We start from the raw sequence: 17,689 nt of genomic DNA on the forward strand, positions 1-17,689 counted from the left end.
TTAATAATAAAATATTAGTATCATGGATATTCAGAAAATGTGACTAGCAAAGGTCTTCAGGCCCATGGAACTTCAAAGTCACAACTTGAAAATGCCAAAATGTAAACAAGACAGCACTGTTCTGAAATGTTTTTTTTCCATTTTTAACAATTTTTAACATAAAACAAAATTAACAGTTTACTGCCATTTTTATATCATCAACTAAGAAAATTGATGAGATGGGAAAAATATCAACAGAGCAGTGTTAAATGTCCAATTTCTTCCATTCTGAGATTCTGAACATAGTGAATGATTGAATCTGACAAACTGCAATGATATGAGTTTATTTCCATTTTTGAAACTTTATTACACAATACACGATAACAAGTTTACCATTATTTTTACAAAATCAACTAACAATGTTGTAAAGATGCAGGAAATGTCAAACAAACACTTTTACGTATCTTATTAGTTTAATAATGAGACTGTTAAATGCCTAAGAATTGAATCTGAGGAAATGTGAAAAATATGCTGAAAAGTGAAAAAACAGCTTAACTTCTACAATAATGGCCCGATCATGCTGATTTTCGAACTTGACCTGCGTTTAATGAATATTCATCAGCTCTGTAAATATAAAGCCAAAAAGTAAAACTGCCCTCCACTTATCGTGTTTACAAGGAAAGTGCATGGCGCCGGCATCGGCATCGGCATCGCCATCGCCATCGGCGACGACAGACGCAGGTGATGGCAATATGTACAGACACATCTGTGTCTGTACATAAAAAGGCCATTTTTGGCAGAAAATGTTATGGGGTGGAATTGGTAATATTTTATACAAGTTGTACATATCATGTACATTATTGGATTATTGGCCATGAATTTTGACCAGTTATTAGTCATGTTTATTAAGTCCACCAAATAATGAAAATTGTATATTTTAATAGGCAGTTTGATCACCTTAATGTAAAAAAGACCTAAAATAATGTAAATGAAGTCCATTATGAATTGCTGTGATGAAAAAACCTCTTTAAAGAGAAGTTTATGGACTGAAATGATTTAAAAACAAAATTTTATCAAATTATGCTAATAAAAAAATCCAGATTATCATAAATTTGTTTTATTGATAATTTCCCCCTTGATTATAATAGCATGTACACAACAGGACTCGCGCCACAGTCAACTGTTAAAAATTGAAAAATGTACCTTCACCTACTTTGTGAAATGCTCTGTTCAATCCAAAGCCGAAGTGAAAAAGAGATATAATGAGAGAATGATGGGCAGTTACATCGTGAAAAAGACTGTAATTGTGTTATTTTGGCACCTCTGGGCCAGGTTCATCCACCAGCTATTTTTTACTTGATATATGAAGGAAGTGAATGGATATATGCTTCCACAGGTTCTGTCATATAACCAGTAAATATCTTTTGTATGGTCGTAACTAAAAGGGTACACAAATGGAATGTCATTTTCTTATGCTCAAATAAGAGATAATCAGCTGTTCTAAAATAAGTTTACATGCTAGCAAGAACCTGTGTGTAAAAAAATTACACATTTATGCATGCACAGGAAATGGGATGTGCACTATGGTGTTCTAAAAATCCAGAACACGAAAAAATTTTCAAAAACTTAGGTTTGAAATAACTCTGACAAAATATTTTACTCTGCTGTGGGCCAGTTGAGCAAGTATAGTGCCAGCTGTTTGGGTATTGGTAACTGCATCACTTTGTTTATGGGCACATTTTGCAGAATAGTTATTTTACACATCTGTTGCAGATTCAGTGTGGTCGGCAACAGCCACAGTCTTATCATTCCATCTGTTGATGAAGTTGCCATGTGCTTTCCAGCACAACTGAAGCTCATCCTGACAATAGTTGGATACAGATCTATATAAAATCCCACACTCCGAGGCCCTGCATTCTCATGGTCTTCCAGTTTGTACAGCAGTGTAGCATTATCACAGTTAAACATGTGCACAGTTGCCTCAGAGGTAGCAACTGCCAGCAAGGTGCCATCCTTGTTGTAACTCACACAATGAATGGTGCCTTTTACATCCTTAGACTCCACAGCAACTTCCGCTATCACAGATTTCTTGTTTATGTTGATAGTGTACAGAAAGTTATCAGTTGTTGCTACGGCCAGACGGGAATGACGGTAACGAGGATCAAAATCAAAAGATCTTGCATTGTTTATGGTACATACAGGTAATTCCAAGTCCTTTTGGAAGCAAAATTTGAGTTTGAGAGCTTTCCGTGTCACAACAAACAACATCCCAAATGAACCTGCAACTGCAATACAGCTACTGTCTGGGGACCATTTACACTCTACCTCTTCAGTGTATCTCCTGGTCCCAACAAACCCCTTACATATATGGTGACATATTGCGGTATCTATGGAAATGATCAGGTCATCAGAGCTGAGTAAAGACACACCAAGCTCAAACATGGAAGATTTCCTAGCAATGCTGGCAATAAACAGGCCATTTGGGGACATTGTGCAATAGTCGAAACTGGAGACTGTTCCACTTCTACTCTTTGTCCTCAATACAAGAGTATTTATGTCCATGAGTGACAAATTCCCTGCTCCTAGGAAAAGAATACTTCTGCCATTGGGTGTTGGTACTACTCTTGGGTTTGCCCGGGACTTGCTGTGTTTCAGCACAGAAACTCCTGAAATGATGAATCATTATAACTAAATAAATGAATAAATAAATACTGACATTGACATTTAAAGAATGAATTAAATTATATTTAACTGGCCTTAGATAAAAAAAATTAATTGGGCCTGAAAAAAAAAAAAAAAATTCACATATGCCCATCCAATGTTGTCCAGTACCTAACAACTATGATCTACTTAATCATACTTAAGATATTAGCTAAATATATCATTCTTATCACATAAACATATGCCCAATCAATGCCATATCTTAAAACTGTGACATGCTGAATCACACATCTTCATTTCATCTACACATACCTATCCTCTCACTGAGCTTCCAATGTGCAATCAATCCCTCTACAAGGTTACTGGCAAGCAAAGGTGTACGCCCTGGCCTTGGGAGGAAAGCAGTGTGGTTGGTGACAAGTTCATCATCCTTGTAGGGAATAAACTGACCATCAGGCCACAATACTACATCATCACTAGCATTGGAAACTGCCTTCTGCAAATCTGAACGCAAAAGTGCTTTGTGAGAATATTTCAAAGATTCACGCAGTTAATCAGTAAAAACTACTCCATAAATTGAAGAAGTGAGTTTATGTATATGATAAATGCAATCAGTTAGATATACTGTTTAATGCAAACATGTACCAGTACAAGGTCATTGTGACTGATAATCACAGCGTCAACTCACTTGGTTTGGGAGGTAATGCTTTAAACATCTTCACAACTTTCCCTGGAATCCCACGCCAACATGACGGAAAGGGCGTTAATGTCCAACTTGGGACATCTATTTTGCCCTCTAATTCATCCAACTTCAAACTTTGCACATTCCCCATGACCTGAAAAAAGTTTTGTCCTGGTAGGCTTATTTCAAATGGCTTTTCATTATAAGCCATTCATTGGTGTTTTAGAAATAAAGACAACAATCCATTAGGCTACAGCGAGCCTACTACTATTACTACACAAGCTGTATAACTTTACTTATGCTAGTACAACGTGGCTTGGAAGTGCATTACAGAACTTTGTTGCATAAAATTTAAAAACCAAACGCTCCAAAATGTCATTATGTGTAACCTGGAAAAACTCGTCGAATTGTCTGCATGTGTCATTTTAAGGCATTGCGTGGGCACTCCACGTATGCAAATTTACGCACTGTGGCATAACTGTCAATTCCTCACCTTGAAAAAAATCTTTAAATTGTTTACATTTCAGCAATATTTTTCTTTGAGGTCAGTGCTACTATGGGAAGATAATAACCATCGACGTCGCTCGCGTGCAAGATAGGACTAAAAGCGATTAATATCTTATCCCAAACCAAGCTATATCAGTTCGATGCTTCCAAATTTAAGTTAACAGTTTCAAAAAAGTCGTAAGTAAATGATAAATCAGGAAGTGCAGAGTTCAACTGGTCACATCACTGTTGTAAACAATTTGTTTTTCCTCTTGCGCACGTGACCTTGTGGTTAGCAAGATGGCGAGGAGCGAGAATGGATAGAATGCTAGATCTCGATGAGGATGCTTTCCAGCATCCAACTATAATGGATGACATACTGCCCGAAGATTTTTTGAATGACGACGAACCTCTGGGCACGCTATGGACCCGTTTAGACTCGGATCAGATTATTTACCAGCCTCAAAGGAGGAAAGCAACTATGGTAGGAAAGTACTTAAAAGGGGAAACGTTGGGCGAAGGTAGCTACGGAAAAGTGAAAGAGGTGCTGGACTCTGAAAACCTTTGTAGACGCGCAGTGAAGATATTGAAGAAAGGCAGACTTCGAAAAATCCCCAATGGAGAGCAAAATGTGAAGAGGTATTGCATGAGTCTTGTTATTCTAAATGAAAACCCATCTGTTATTCCACTTGGAACTTGGAAGTTAAAATCTTTGTAACACTGTCACTCAGCTTGATGACAAATGATTTTTTCCTTTGTCATTATTCTGTAGGTGAAATTTAAATCTGCAGTATGCACGTATATTCAGAGCCGATGCTTGTATCTGTTTGCAATAGAACTTTTTTACATGTCACCAGTTGTTGGCTGGTCAAGCCATGTAGTGACCCAGTGGTTGACTATCTCATCCAAGAGGTTGTGACCATCTTTATACAAATGAATGCAAATATGGTCAGTCCAATTTTGCCAGCAAATGTGCTTCTGTTTATTTAAATGCAATTTTAAGAAACATCAGACAGAATACTTGAATTTGAATGCTAAAATTTTTGAATACAGATATTATGATGCAGTTGGAAAAGAGAGGCAGAAAGTTTTTTGGTATATGTTATTTAAACCCAAGGATATGTTTTAAGAGCATGACTGCTAATTATCTAGATATTTCTTTTGAGTAACAGTGATGACCAAAAGTTTTTATTAATCTTTTGGGCTCACTGATATGTGAATGGTGTTCTTTGCTATATCAGACTCAGCATTACATCAGATGTATTGAATTATGATCATGTCCAATAATCCTGCATATTGCTTTCCATTTTACAGAGAAATATCTTTACTGAAGAGACTTAGTAACAAGAATGTTATTCAGCTCATAGAAGTACTTTACCATGAAGAAAAACAGAAAATATATCCTTTAACAATATAACATACAGTAAGCATTGAACAGGAAAAACTTAAATCCATGAATTTCATTATCTGATATAATTTACGTTTATTGCATTGAAAACAAAATCTTTAAAAATTCAGCAGTTACACCAGCTTACATTTTTAAAGACTGCATGATTTTTATAACACTTGTCAGATACCATTTTGATTTTCGATATCATGTAAGATAAATGTGTTTTAGTCATTAAGGTTTGTAATATGTGGACTATTTGTTTTATTTTAATATAAATATATCAAGGGTGCATATCATTGTTGATAAACCTATTTGCCTTAACTTTCTTCACGTATATGATAATGGAATACTGTAGTGGTAATCTACAAGAGATGCTGGAAAGTGTCCCAGAGAAGAAGTTTCCTTTATGGCAAGCTCATATGTAAGAATGTGTGAAAAGTTAAAAAGCATCGTATTTGAAATAGATTAGAAAATAACTTTCTGTATCTTAAATATATAAAGATAAAAAATTCAGCTAAGAATGCTTTCACATTATGAATATATTTTCTGAAATATTTTGTTTATTTCAAACATCAATTCTCTTATAGTTTTAAAATATATAAGAAAGGTCTTCAGTAATTAATAAATAAAAAAAAATCAACTGTATTTATATATTGATGTGTCCAGGTATTTTACCCAGCTTATTGATGGACTGGAGTACTTACACAGTCAGGGCATTGTACATAAAGATATAAAACCGGGGAACCTGCTGGTCACCACTGATGGCACCCTAAAGATCACAGACTTGGGTGTTGCTGAGGTAAGGGTTTAATTGAAGGAGGATAGTAGGGGCATTCATCTGGTAATCAGGGAAGCTAGCTGTGTTGTTGATTGTAGTGTTAATTCTGTGTATTTGTCTCCTCATAAAATATTTAATGGCTTTATTGATAACTTATTATTGTTATTATTATCATTATTTCATATTTTTATTATTATTTTTTATTTTATTTATTTATTATCTTTTTTTTTTTTTTTTTTGCAGTGCAATAGTTAAAATGGCACATGACATTCTGAAAAAAGAAGTCAAATCTGAAAAATACCACATTGCCCAACTTTTTCGTGTTTTTTAGGCCTTGGATTATTTTCAAGAAGATGATATTTGTAAAACTAGTCAAGGGTCCCCTGCTTTTCAACCACCGGAGATTGCAAACGGGTTAGATAGTTTTCATGGATTCAAAGTTGATGTCTGGTCATCAGGGGTTACTTTGTAAGTTTCTTATCACTTACATATTCCTGTTATATCACGACAAACTGTAAAAATATGTTACTTACTGTTACCAATGTTTTGTGTCTGATGTTCTTTTCTCAAAATTTGAAATGGAATAGTGGGTAGAATTACCCTTGTCTGCTTATATTACTTCTTTATAACTACTACAGTAACTATTGTCTTGTCTAAATCATGAATGCTTTTATAATATCAGTTTGAAGTATCAAAATATAATTGTTACAATTTTGTTTGCAAATTCAGGTATAATATTATCACAGGAAAGTATCCCTTTGAAGGAGATAATGTTTATAGACTTTTTGAAACAATTGGAAAAGGAGTTTTTACCATTCCTGACACTGGAGATCCAAGTGTGGAAGATTTGATTAGGGGTGAGTTGTCTGTTTATCCAGCTTAAATCGCAATGATAATAATATATTCAAAGGGATGAAACTTGTTTTATTCTTAAATAAATGCTGATCTGTAGATCATGCCGTATGCTTGAGTCAGCATTTAACCTATATTTTTCAAAAGAAAATACCATAAATTTGTTTTAGAAATTTCGTATAGAATAAAAGACAATACACACGATTCTGAGATTGTATTATAACTTTCTACAGTGATATTTAATTTTGTTTTGCCTAGGAATGCTGACTTACGACCCCGTTAAAAGGCTAAAGATACAACAGATTAAACACCATAAGTGAGTAAATTATTTTGGAAATTGTCCTTCACTTTGCATCAATTTTGCCTCTTTTATAATTGAATAATAGTATTGTGTTGATGGCACTTGCTAGACCAGTCTTTACTTGATTGTTTGAGGACAATTAATTAGTAACCATCTTTTTATTTGTATTTAAAATATTAATCTTACTTGGTATGTCAAATATGACATCTAAGTAAATGGATAAGGTAAAAATTGAAGGTGTGCCCGTAAATTTTATTAATATGTTCAAACACTTTTTTCTGTTAGTTCTTATGGCAAGTGAATATTATAGACTATGGTGTCTTATAAGACCAGTAGGCTAAATGTTTTTACCCCAGGCTTGCATAACCTTTACATAATCTGTACATCATTATGCTTAATTGCTTCAGTTGGTATAGGAAGAAAATATCACGCACAACAGAATATGTGATGCCGCCCCCTCTACCCGACTCAGACGACCCGCTACGCTGTATGACTGTGATACCTTACCTCGAGGCTTTCCACTGTGGAGAGGAATATGATGAGGAGGAGGAGTACGAGGATGGAGAGTTTTTCGTTGAACAGCCTGGACCGTCAGGTAGGACTTTCTTATTATTTCAAAGCTCCCCAACTTCTCTCACTAATAAATAGAATAGCCCTAAAGAATATTAGAAAACTAGGAGTTTAACAATAATTGTGATAAATACACAGCCTCTTACATTAGTGAATTATAATTAAGTTGGCAGGTGGAATTAAATGAAATTATTACTCCAGTGTCGTATCTGAGTTGAAGGATTCCTTTTTAATGAAAAAACTGTTTCATTAGACTATATTAAATCTGAGTAGTTACATATATTTTAAGAGGCATTTCTTTTTTTTTTTATTACTCTTTTATCTCTTTTCTTTTTTGTCCAGGTCAAGGTGCAGCACAGCAGCCAGGGACTCCATCGCCAAAGTTAAAAGACAAGAAATCCAAGAGAAAAAAGATCCCAGTTAGGAAATTTACATTTGGTTCATGCAAGCAGCAGTGACGATATCCCCACTTGTTGTCCTCTGCCCAGTTCTCACCACTGGAAGTGTTTTGTTGATGTTATATATTTGTTGTTAAAATTGCTGCTGTACTCACTGCCTCCTTATTCTTGAGGAAAAAATATGCCATCTGTGTGTTGTTATCAGCATAGAATGTGCATGTAACTTAAAGGAATCCAATGACATTTAGTTGAGATAAAGATTGAGGGGACATGAAATTGGTCAATAAAGTTCTCCAAGCATATCCTAGTGGAAGTTTAAAAAAGGGCATTAAGTGAATAATGTACTCATTGATATAATGAGATGTCACACTGTCCAAAAATGCACACTGCATGTTAAGTTAAGAAGGATATCTGGTTTTTTGAATGTCAGATGCACATTGCCTTGTTTTTTTAGTAGGATTCATGAAATTGGAACTAATGGCTGATCTACTGGATATAAATTTGTCAGACTGTACCGTATTATTGATTACAAAAGAATCAAGGTTTCATTTATCCATACAATAGACTATATTTCTTTAACATATTTTTTTCTCCTTGAATGTTTGGTTGTAGGATACCTCCTTGGCAAACTGGTGCTACTGTGGAGCTATGTACTCTGTCTTTTATTTTCATGGATATATTTTGTTTCATATCTGCTCACTGATAATACATTATGTGCCATGGTTGTGATCAACCAGTCGTAGAATTCTTGGCAGCTAATTGTTTACCAAGCTCCTTACACAGTTCCTTTGACTGTCAGGTCATTAATTATAACTTTCCTTTTACATGTGTTTCTTTAAAAACACAGGGAGCAGGCTTTTGTCGTTTTATTTTTGCCCTTCTGTCCTCCAATTTAATTGGATTGCTGTGCTGCATATAAACGGTTTTGCTAAAGGTTCATTCATCATGTGAGATTAATCACATTAATCATGACTGGACTGAGTAGAGGAGCTGAACCATTTGCCTTATTTGCTAAGGGTGAAACCTTTACATGCAGAAATGCCTTAAATTGTATCAGTTATTTGTTTTACCAAGTGCAAAGCATAACAAAGACAGTGGGAAGCAGTTGAGGTCAACTCTGGGTTGTGTTTGCAGAGATCCTGTTATGGTTTCTTCACTATTAAGAATTTGTGTTAATTCACTCTTGTGTCACCACTTCAAACTCAAAAGCACCTTATTCATTCTTTTGACCTTCTTTGGGAAATGAAGTTTCTTGTAGTTTGAACTTATTTTGCATATATCTAGTCATTTGAATGAAAATTGATTTGAACATATCAAAGGCACAGAGAATGTGCAATAAAGGAAAACACCATAGCATGAGGCTAAATAATATATATGTATGTAACTTGCTTGTTAGTAATGTATAGATGTTTGTTATATCAGTTAATGAATTGTAAAGAAATGAAGTGCAAACTATTCTAATTGCTCATTCAGTTTATTATTTTAAAGTTTCAACATTGGTTGGTAACCAGTGTTTCACTTCAAACCTTAGCTTCTCACTTTTTTTTCTTCACTTCATGGTATAAAATTGCTTATTTGTCACATTGAATAAGTTCATTACTTTTTTACAATGATTTTGTCATCAAGATAAAAAGAAAGCAATGGACTTTTGAGTGGAATGTGCAAAGCGGTGCATTGCGAAAACTGGTTGATGACATTGCAAAGTGTGCATTACAGAAAAGTAGTTTGCCCTGATGGAAAACAGGCATGAAATTATCCAGCAATAGAGACTTACGTCCTATTTGGACATTCATGATTATTGTTTTGTACATAAGCGTGTATATTGATTATAAAAACACTTGGTGACTGACTGAGTCAGCTGGCACCAGTTAGTTTACTTCTTGTTCCATGTGGCCATTGTTAACATGTTCCAATACAATTATACTTCTTTCTACAGTCAGTAATGTAAAGATTTTTTATACTGCAATGAAAATGACAGTTGATATGCCAGTAATCATCAGACTAAAACATGCCATGCTGTTTTGTGTGACACAAGATGTACTTTCTCCAGGAGACAGGGTTTCAAAAATGGAAACTGATGTCATACAAATGAAGATTCAATACTAGTGTTGTATAGAAATGTCATAGCTTCATAATCACTGTTTTGAAAAAAAGAACACATAAAACAAATGTTCAGTTATGTACCATTGTTAGGTCTAATTGTAACATACAGATAATTGAAGAAAAGTTAATGTTTTTCATGACATTTTATATTGTACAACCTAATTAAACTTTTTTTGCCTACTTTATAAATGCTTTCAAATAGAAGAGAATGTTATGAATTAAGATTCAGTAAGTGCATTTGTATGATGAATGATTGAATCCCTTGAAGGGGTATTTGAATGAAAAAGTACACTTTTACTTGTTCTGAAACACTATTTGGTTCCAGTTGAAGCAAAGATTTAAGGTATTATAAGTCAATCATACCAAATATAAGTATTGGTTTAATTATACATTGTAAAATGCTTTACATTCTAAAAATCTTAGAAAATAAGTAGATTTGTATTTACCATTTGTAGTCTAACATGTTTGTGGTTAATGATTAGATTTGAATATTTGTAATTTTGGAATTGTCAGTACTGAATGTTGTGTGTTTCAGACTATAATGTTGAATGAAATAATTACTATTTTAGACATCAACTGTTTGTGTCATTCCTGTAATTTTCATTTCTGTTTTGTTGAAGCAAACAACAACATAAAATGAACCTAAAACTAATTTTAGAACACTTAAAATTTTCGAATTTTTTTATTGTTTTAACTTTTAAAAACTTGTAGAACATTTAACTGTTTGCCACTGATATACTGATTTATTTTCACTAAAATATATTTTATTTATTTTAATAAATAAGGTTAACATGCCATAATCTTTTAAAATAGCACAATAAAATACACTGGGTTGTCACTGAAGAATGTGAAACAGACTATACAGGTGCTTATGACAATCTCTCACACGTGTCTGATGCTTTCTCATTTCTGCTTTCCAGTTTTGCAATGCGTGATCCAAATTGTATGGCTCTCTTTGGCAGTGATGCAGCATTAGTTAAGCCAAGTTTAGCTGCCACAACTCTGAGCAAAAATTTTTCTCCGACTCCTCGAGGAAGAGAAAGAAGACACTGAAATGTGAGATAACACTTCTTATCATTTAAAAAAATCTCATTTGTCATACATACAGATGGTGATTAACACTTCATAGAAAATGCTAAGAAAATTACTGTTAAAAACAATAACTGTGAAATTAAAATATTTTAAAAGTATGACTCTCACGTATCAGTTTACCTTTTTCCACACTGGCAAACCATTCAGGAAAAAAACTACATCTTCATCTAAGAAAGGAAGTCTAGATTCTCGAGCATGGTCTGTAATGATTCTGAAAATATAAAATAATTGTTTCAGACTTCTCAAATGCATATGAGAACAAGGCAGCAAAGCTGTCAAATGTACAGACAAAAAGCAGAAAACAACAATGCACAAAAATAGGCTACTGTCAATTCTGATACAAAAGTACATTATGCTTACCTGCAAATTCAACATCAAATTTTAGTTATGCTCAACAGGTAATACCAATGTAAGTAAAATGTGAAACAAGCATAAGGCTTCAGGCCCATGAGAGTTCACACTTTGAAAGTGCCAGAATAAGAAAAATGAAAATTTTACACAAAATTGCATAAATTCAATAATAAATGATAACCCAATTGAGCTGGCTTTCTAATTTGAACTGCATGCCAATCCTACAAATAATACTTGTAAGTTAAAAATAATAATAATAAGTAACACAGTTTTCTTTTCATGTTTGTAGTAGCAGTACATTTTTGTCAATTTTGATGCAACATTACATAATGTTTAACAGCATAATGACCATCAATTTTTAATAATAAAATATTAGTATCATGGATATTCAGAAAATGTGACTAGCAAAGGTCTTCAGGACCATGGAACTTCAAAGTCACATCTTGAAAATGCCAAAAAGTAAACAAGACAGCACTGTTCTGAAATGGGTTTTTTCCATTTTTAACACTTTTTTAACATAAAACAAAATTAACAGTTTACTGCCATTTTTATATGATCAACTAAGAAAATTGATGAGATGGGGAAAATATCAATACAACAGTGTTAAATGTCCAATTTCGTCTATTCTGAGATTCTGAACATAGTGGATGATTGAATCTGACAAACTGCAATAATATGAGTTTATTTCCAATTTTGACACTTTATTACACAAAACACGATAACAAGTTTACCATCATTTTTACATAATCAACTAACAATGTTGTGAAGATGCAGGAAATGTGAAACAAACACCTTTACGTATTTTATTAGTTAAATAATGAGACTATTAACATGCCTAAGAATTGAATCTGAGGAAATGTGAAAAAAACAGCATAACTTCTAAAATAATGGCCCGATAATGCTGATTTTCGAACTTGACCTGCATTTTAGTGAGATTGATTACTCCTGTGAGTTTCATGACAACAGGCCTATCGGTTTTCCTTAAAATGTGTTAACAGTGTTGCATATATGCTGAAAAGTGAAAAAACAGCATAACTTCTACAATAATGGCCTAAACATGCTGATTTTCGAACTTGACCTGCGTTTTATGAATATTCAAAAGCTCTGTAAATATACAGCCAAAAAGTAAAACTGTCTTCCACTTATCGTGTTAACGATGAAAGTGCACGGCGACGGCGATGGCGACGGCGACATCGACGGCGACAGGGACGGCGACAGGGACGGCGACGACAGACGCAGGTGATGGCAATATGTACAGACACATCTGTGTCTGTACATAAAAAAGGAGACAGTATAAGTTACTTTGAAATCTAGAAATAAATTGGAGTCACTAACAGCATACCTGTCATCACGGCCAAGGTTCCTTGATGAAATTCTCTTTATTTCCATATCAATTTCATCAACCAATCCTTGCCAGCCATTGATGCTGAAAGAAATATTTTCCATACAATTATCTTTAACAAGACTTACTGAAGCAAAACCATACATAATTTAACATTAGATTATAATCAGGGTGTAGATAATTAGGGTGAACATGCATGCCACAGAAAAGATATATCAAAATTCTGATACAAAAAAATAATAAATAAGATAATAATAACAATAATACTAAATAAAAAATAACTCACTTAAACTTGACTCTGTGTCTAGAGTATCCTGCAAGTTGCTCATCAGCACCCATTCCAACAAGCACTACCTGAATTAAATGAATGAACACACTCATTTCAATGGATTATATTACAAAAATAGTACAGAGAAAAAATTGCTGTATGATCCATTTGGTGCAAAAAACGTGGGTATACCCATAAAGGAGATACTTCAGTATTGCTTCATCAGGGATCACACAACCATTTTATTACCTTATAAAGGAGCACAGAAACATATACAAAACAGACAAGCTGCCAGTAAAATTGAAATTGATATCTAATCTAATTTTAGTTTTAACAGTAACTCTCACCCTGGCAGTGGAAGTGTAGTTCACCATTTCTGTGTCTGTTATTCTGAGAATCCCTCTCCCTCTAGCAGCAAACCATATGGCACACCCTATACTGTCATCTAGGACAGTCTGAGAGGGGTAAACCAGTTCACTTACATGTTCATTCCTGAAAAAATTCAATATTGAAATATAAAATTTCAAGTAACATGGTTGAGAAAAAATCCTGTTTTCCCATGAAAACATGTTTTATGAAAATTTGCCTACAGCAATGTGTTTGTATGTACTTTTATTTCTAAACTATAGCTTCAAGTAAAAAATAGTGTCAAATAGCAGTAAACAAGTCAAAATGTTTATTTTAGTGTGAAATACTTCACACGCTTACCTTGCTCTTTGTAATTCTTCTAACGTGACATTTACCTAGAAAATTAACAAAATTTAATTTAAAAGCAAATTAAGAAAGAAATCAGAGAAGTGCTCTTGCATTTATTAAAAAACAAATGATCTACAAGTCTTGTTTGTCAACAAAATCACAAAAAAAAGAAAGAAAATGCATGATCTCACCTCTATAAAATTCCAGGGTCTATGAGGGTTGAGCTCCTTCAGTCCTTCTTTACCTGTTATTCTGTCTGGCACTTCAAAGGAATCTTTTGGTTGTTTAGGTTGGCTGAAAAGGACAATTACATAGTTATTCAAAGGAGTAAACACATGCCATAGAAAACTGGCATTTTATTTTTTTCGATCTGACCCTTACTGTAAACTAATTATATTTGAAATTTATTACACTTTGCAAAATGTAAGAGAAAGCATGATGAAACTTTTATTCACTTACGTGCAGTTCGTGCTAGATTAGAAGAAAACGTGTATAGGGATTGGATTTAAGTTAACTTTAGAGCTAATTCATACTTTGACAGCAAAAGTAGGTTTTATTTGGACCAGTAAAATGTGAAATATAATACAAAATGAGCATTGCTATCATTCCCACTGATTACTTCTTTTCATAACTCAAAACATATGATAATGAAGTACGTGTAGATTTCTTACAGATTCTTGGGTTCTTTTTTCTTGGCATTTGTATTCTGTTGTTGCTCAAATGCTACATTCAGCAAATCAATAGGTTCCCCATCTGGAACATGCCTATTGCAAAGTAATGTAAAAAGAATATGACCACTCATCATCAAGAATACATCTAATGTCTTCGTGATTGAACAAAATATTTCATTACAGCACATATATCTCAATGAATGTCCAAATTACAGATGGTTGTATATAATACATAAATTGGATTTTTTGTCTGTGTACACACCTATCTGCCAGTGCAGCAATCACTATAGAATCAATCCCCCCAGAGAACAGCACAGCTATACGGGCATGCTGACACCTAGTCTCACTGTCCACTCCTGACCCAGGGTCAGTGGTGAAATGTCCATCTGAATACACATTTATATCACTTCCAGATGAATTACTGCTGGTCATTTCTTTTTTTTCAACTGGGATATCCTCCAGGGGAGAGGCAGTCTGGAAATCACTTGATGCCAAGTTTGTATTGGTATTTGTTTCCCCCTGAAAATGGGTAGTGACAAGCCCATCATCTTCAACCTGTAACTGGGTAACTTTGGATGTTAAATCCTCGGGGTCCTTAGGTGTTCCTACATAATTACCAAGCAGAAAAGTTTCACTAGTGCTACAATGCTGTTTACTTGCTTTATTTTTCTTGATTTTTTGGTGACTTCTAAGACAAAAATGACACAATGTTGGCTGATTTTGCACCCTGCGTTTCACTGCCTCGCTCAACACTTCTGTAAATTTATCTGCAAGTAGTTTCATATCTGAGTCAGCCAGGCTGAGAATATTCTCTTGTGGTGTGTTCTTTTTCTGATTGTTACTCCAACTTTCAGTGCTTTTTTCTTTACAAGGATCCAACTGCTTGTCTCCACCAAGAGATGCATAAGTCATTTCAACTGAAACATTTTTCGACCTTTGAGATGCTGTAGCAGATACTGAGGAGGCTTCATCTCGGTCTTTTTCTTTTGACTTGTCAACTCCAAGTCCAAAGAATGCTAATGAATCTTCCACTGCGGGTAGCTCTCTGTTAAATGAACCTATTGTACTCTGTATACAGAGACCTCCTTTTTTAACAAAGTGAATGTTTTTACTTGGATTCACTTGTCCATCTTTTATAGAATTTGTACTTCCATTAAATGGCTCTTCTGGGTCCATGGGAAAAGTGCTGTTATTTACTTCTACGGGGCCTGTTATCCATGGAAACCAAATTATATTTACCATCCATGAGGTATCTGATGATCTAGATTCATCTCCATCAGGGAGTATCATCTTATATATTCCATTAGCTGGCACCTCCTCCCAATTCTATAAAACAAACGTCGTAATTGTCCAATTACACAGAACTGGAATTTAGTGAAAAACCAATGCACAAAGAAATCAATTACAATTTTTTTTTGCTGCATTGAAACTAATAAGAAATAACCTTCAAAGCAAAGGCTCTGTTGATATATAACTTGTTGCTTAAAAAAAAAACAGCCATCTCATCTCATACTGTACATCTTTAAACTGACCACAATTACAAGACATTCAAAGTAGATGTCATTCAAAATAAGTATATTTAAATATGTACCAGTGGTTTAATTTGCACAGATGCCAGACCAAAACAGTCATGGAAGTCATCAGGGTCTGGCAGATGCCACAGTAAACTTCTTCTGCCAAAGCAGTCTCTTCCAAACCACAGTGTATTTAGTTGTTTCTATAAAAATATTAAAAATAATATGAATTTTATTGTAAATATAAATAATATTGTTGAAATTAAAAGAAATATACTATTACAAGTTATATTCTATAAACAATATTTAAACCTCACAATAAATATTGGGAAGTTGCTAACTATCGTAGTTTCCAAAAACCAACATCTATGCATTTTAAGCATAATAATCATTTTTCAGCGTGGCTCTTAAAAGCCTATTTTACAAATAAAATATAAATTACTTCATATTTGCCAATTAATTAATTAATCAATTAATCTTTAACAAAAATGCAGCCCTTACTGCTTCTCAAGAGTATAGAAGAAGGTAAAGAGAAAGATCTTATTTGAAAGTTGAAAAAAATAAACAACTCAATATTCAGTGTCTTTATATATATATATATATATATATATATATATATATATATATATATATATATATATATACACACACACACCTAAAATTTTGATTACCTGAAAGTATATAAAAGCCCATGGTCCTTTGATCTGGCTGAACACCTGCAGTATTTCTTCATCAGAGGTGCACTGGCCCAGATGCTGCAAGACAACTTGACTGTCATTCTCCTCCTCTTGAAGCTGATAAGATCAATATGATATTTGAAAAAAAACTATCATAATTGTGCAAACATATGTGAAGCCCAAAAAAATTAAACAATCAGAATCAGTATTTCAAAGCTGGTGGTTCAAATAATTGTTATCAAGCGGCATCCCTAGTATTTGAGTATGTGTACAGCAACTACTGGGAAAATGACTTCATACTGAACATAAACCCACTGAACATAAACGCACCTCCAACCCTCCGAATACCTCTCCATTCCACAGTAGTAGGTTACCATCTGCACTGTTATCTTGCACTGGTTGAGGAGTCAATTGGCCACGCAGGTGGAGGACACAGCCATGCAGGGACAATCGAATATTTCCTGTGAGTTCTACCTCATGGCTCTCAACACTGTCTGGGCCTCTGTGATGCAATCTACTCTTCTGAACATAATCTGAAGCCTGTAACATAAATCAGAATACGACAAATTGTTTCAATCCAGTGTCAGTCATACTGGTAGTGTTAAAATCGGCCACTACACTTTTAGAGCTCAAAATAAAACAATTAGAGAAGAGGATATGACACAAGGTCTACGCCAGAACTTCACTTAAGAGAATTAACTAAACCATGAGTAAATCACTAATGTAAAAACAGACTTACCTGTGTTTGATTTCTTCTATTGCCCACCCAAAGGAAAGCACAGATGCCGCACATGTTGATATCGGAAGTCTAAGACAGGAAGTGCCATAGTCTTAATCTTTTTTAATTGCTTTATTCCCCTCTGGCCATTGATGGTCAT

At 34.1% G+C, this 17,689-nt stretch overlaps 3 protein-coding genes across 4 annotated transcripts; 1 reads left to right on the plus strand and 2 right to left on the minus strand.

Moving 5' to 3' along the window:
* Positions 1-1,080: 1,080 nt before the first annotated feature.
* LOC106166019 (uncharacterized) lies at positions 1,081-3,997 on the minus strand. 2 transcript variants are annotated; one of them, XM_087010069.1, is made up of 4 exons: positions 3,816-3,997; positions 3,329-3,476; positions 2,953-3,144; positions 1,081-2,645 (listed from the first exon to the last, which is right to left on the minus strand). In XM_087010069.1, exons 2-4 carry the CDS (start codon positions 3,471-3,473, stop codon positions 1,636-1,638), a joined length of 1,347 nt encoding a protein of 448 aa, XP_086866195.1. In that variant the 5' UTR covers positions 3,474-3,476; positions 3,816-3,997; the 3' UTR covers positions 1,081-1,635. The 2 variants fall into 2 exon arrangements, with proteins under 2 accessions (XP_086866195.1, XP_013399871.2); XM_013544417.2 differs by lacking the exon at positions 3,816-3,997 and having other exon boundaries at positions 3,329-3,671.
* A 68-nt stretch (positions 3,998-4,065) lies between these two features.
* Positions 4,066-10,776, plus strand: LOC106166046 (serine/threonine-protein kinase STK11). Its single transcript, XM_013544451.2, has 9 exons — positions 4,066-4,447; positions 5,123-5,206; positions 5,530-5,619; positions 5,865-5,997; positions 6,308-6,444; positions 6,706-6,833; positions 7,087-7,144; positions 7,537-7,724; positions 8,042-10,776. Exons 1-9 carry the CDS (start codon positions 4,125-4,127, stop codon positions 8,155-8,157), a joined length of 1,257 nt encoding a protein of 418 aa, XP_013399905.1. The 5' UTR covers positions 4,066-4,124; the 3' UTR covers positions 8,158-10,776.
* A 145-nt stretch (positions 10,777-10,921) lies between these two features.
* On the minus strand, positions 10,922-17,664 carry LOC106166045 (asparagine synthetase domain-containing protein 1). Its single transcript, XM_013544448.2, has 13 exons — positions 17,551-17,664; positions 17,142-17,351; positions 16,806-16,928; positions 16,212-16,337; positions 14,883-15,946; positions 14,621-14,713; positions 14,141-14,243; positions 13,962-13,996; positions 13,601-13,745; positions 13,272-13,339; positions 12,986-13,069; positions 11,413-11,503; positions 10,922-11,249 (listed from the first exon to the last, which is right to left on the minus strand). Exons 1-13 carry the CDS (start codon positions 17,602-17,604, stop codon positions 11,070-11,072), a joined length of 2,376 nt encoding a protein of 791 aa, XP_013399902.2. The 5' UTR covers positions 17,605-17,664; the 3' UTR covers positions 10,922-11,069.
* Positions 17,665-17,689: the final 25 nt, after the last annotated feature.

Source organism: Lingula anatina, chromosome 1, assembly GCF_051362555.1.
Source record: "Lingula anatina isolate TDL-2025a chromosome 1, LinAna3.0, whole genome shotgun sequence".
Classification (NCBI taxonomy): domain Eukaryota; kingdom Metazoa; phylum Brachiopoda; class Lingulata; order Lingulida; family Lingulidae; genus Lingula; species Lingula anatina.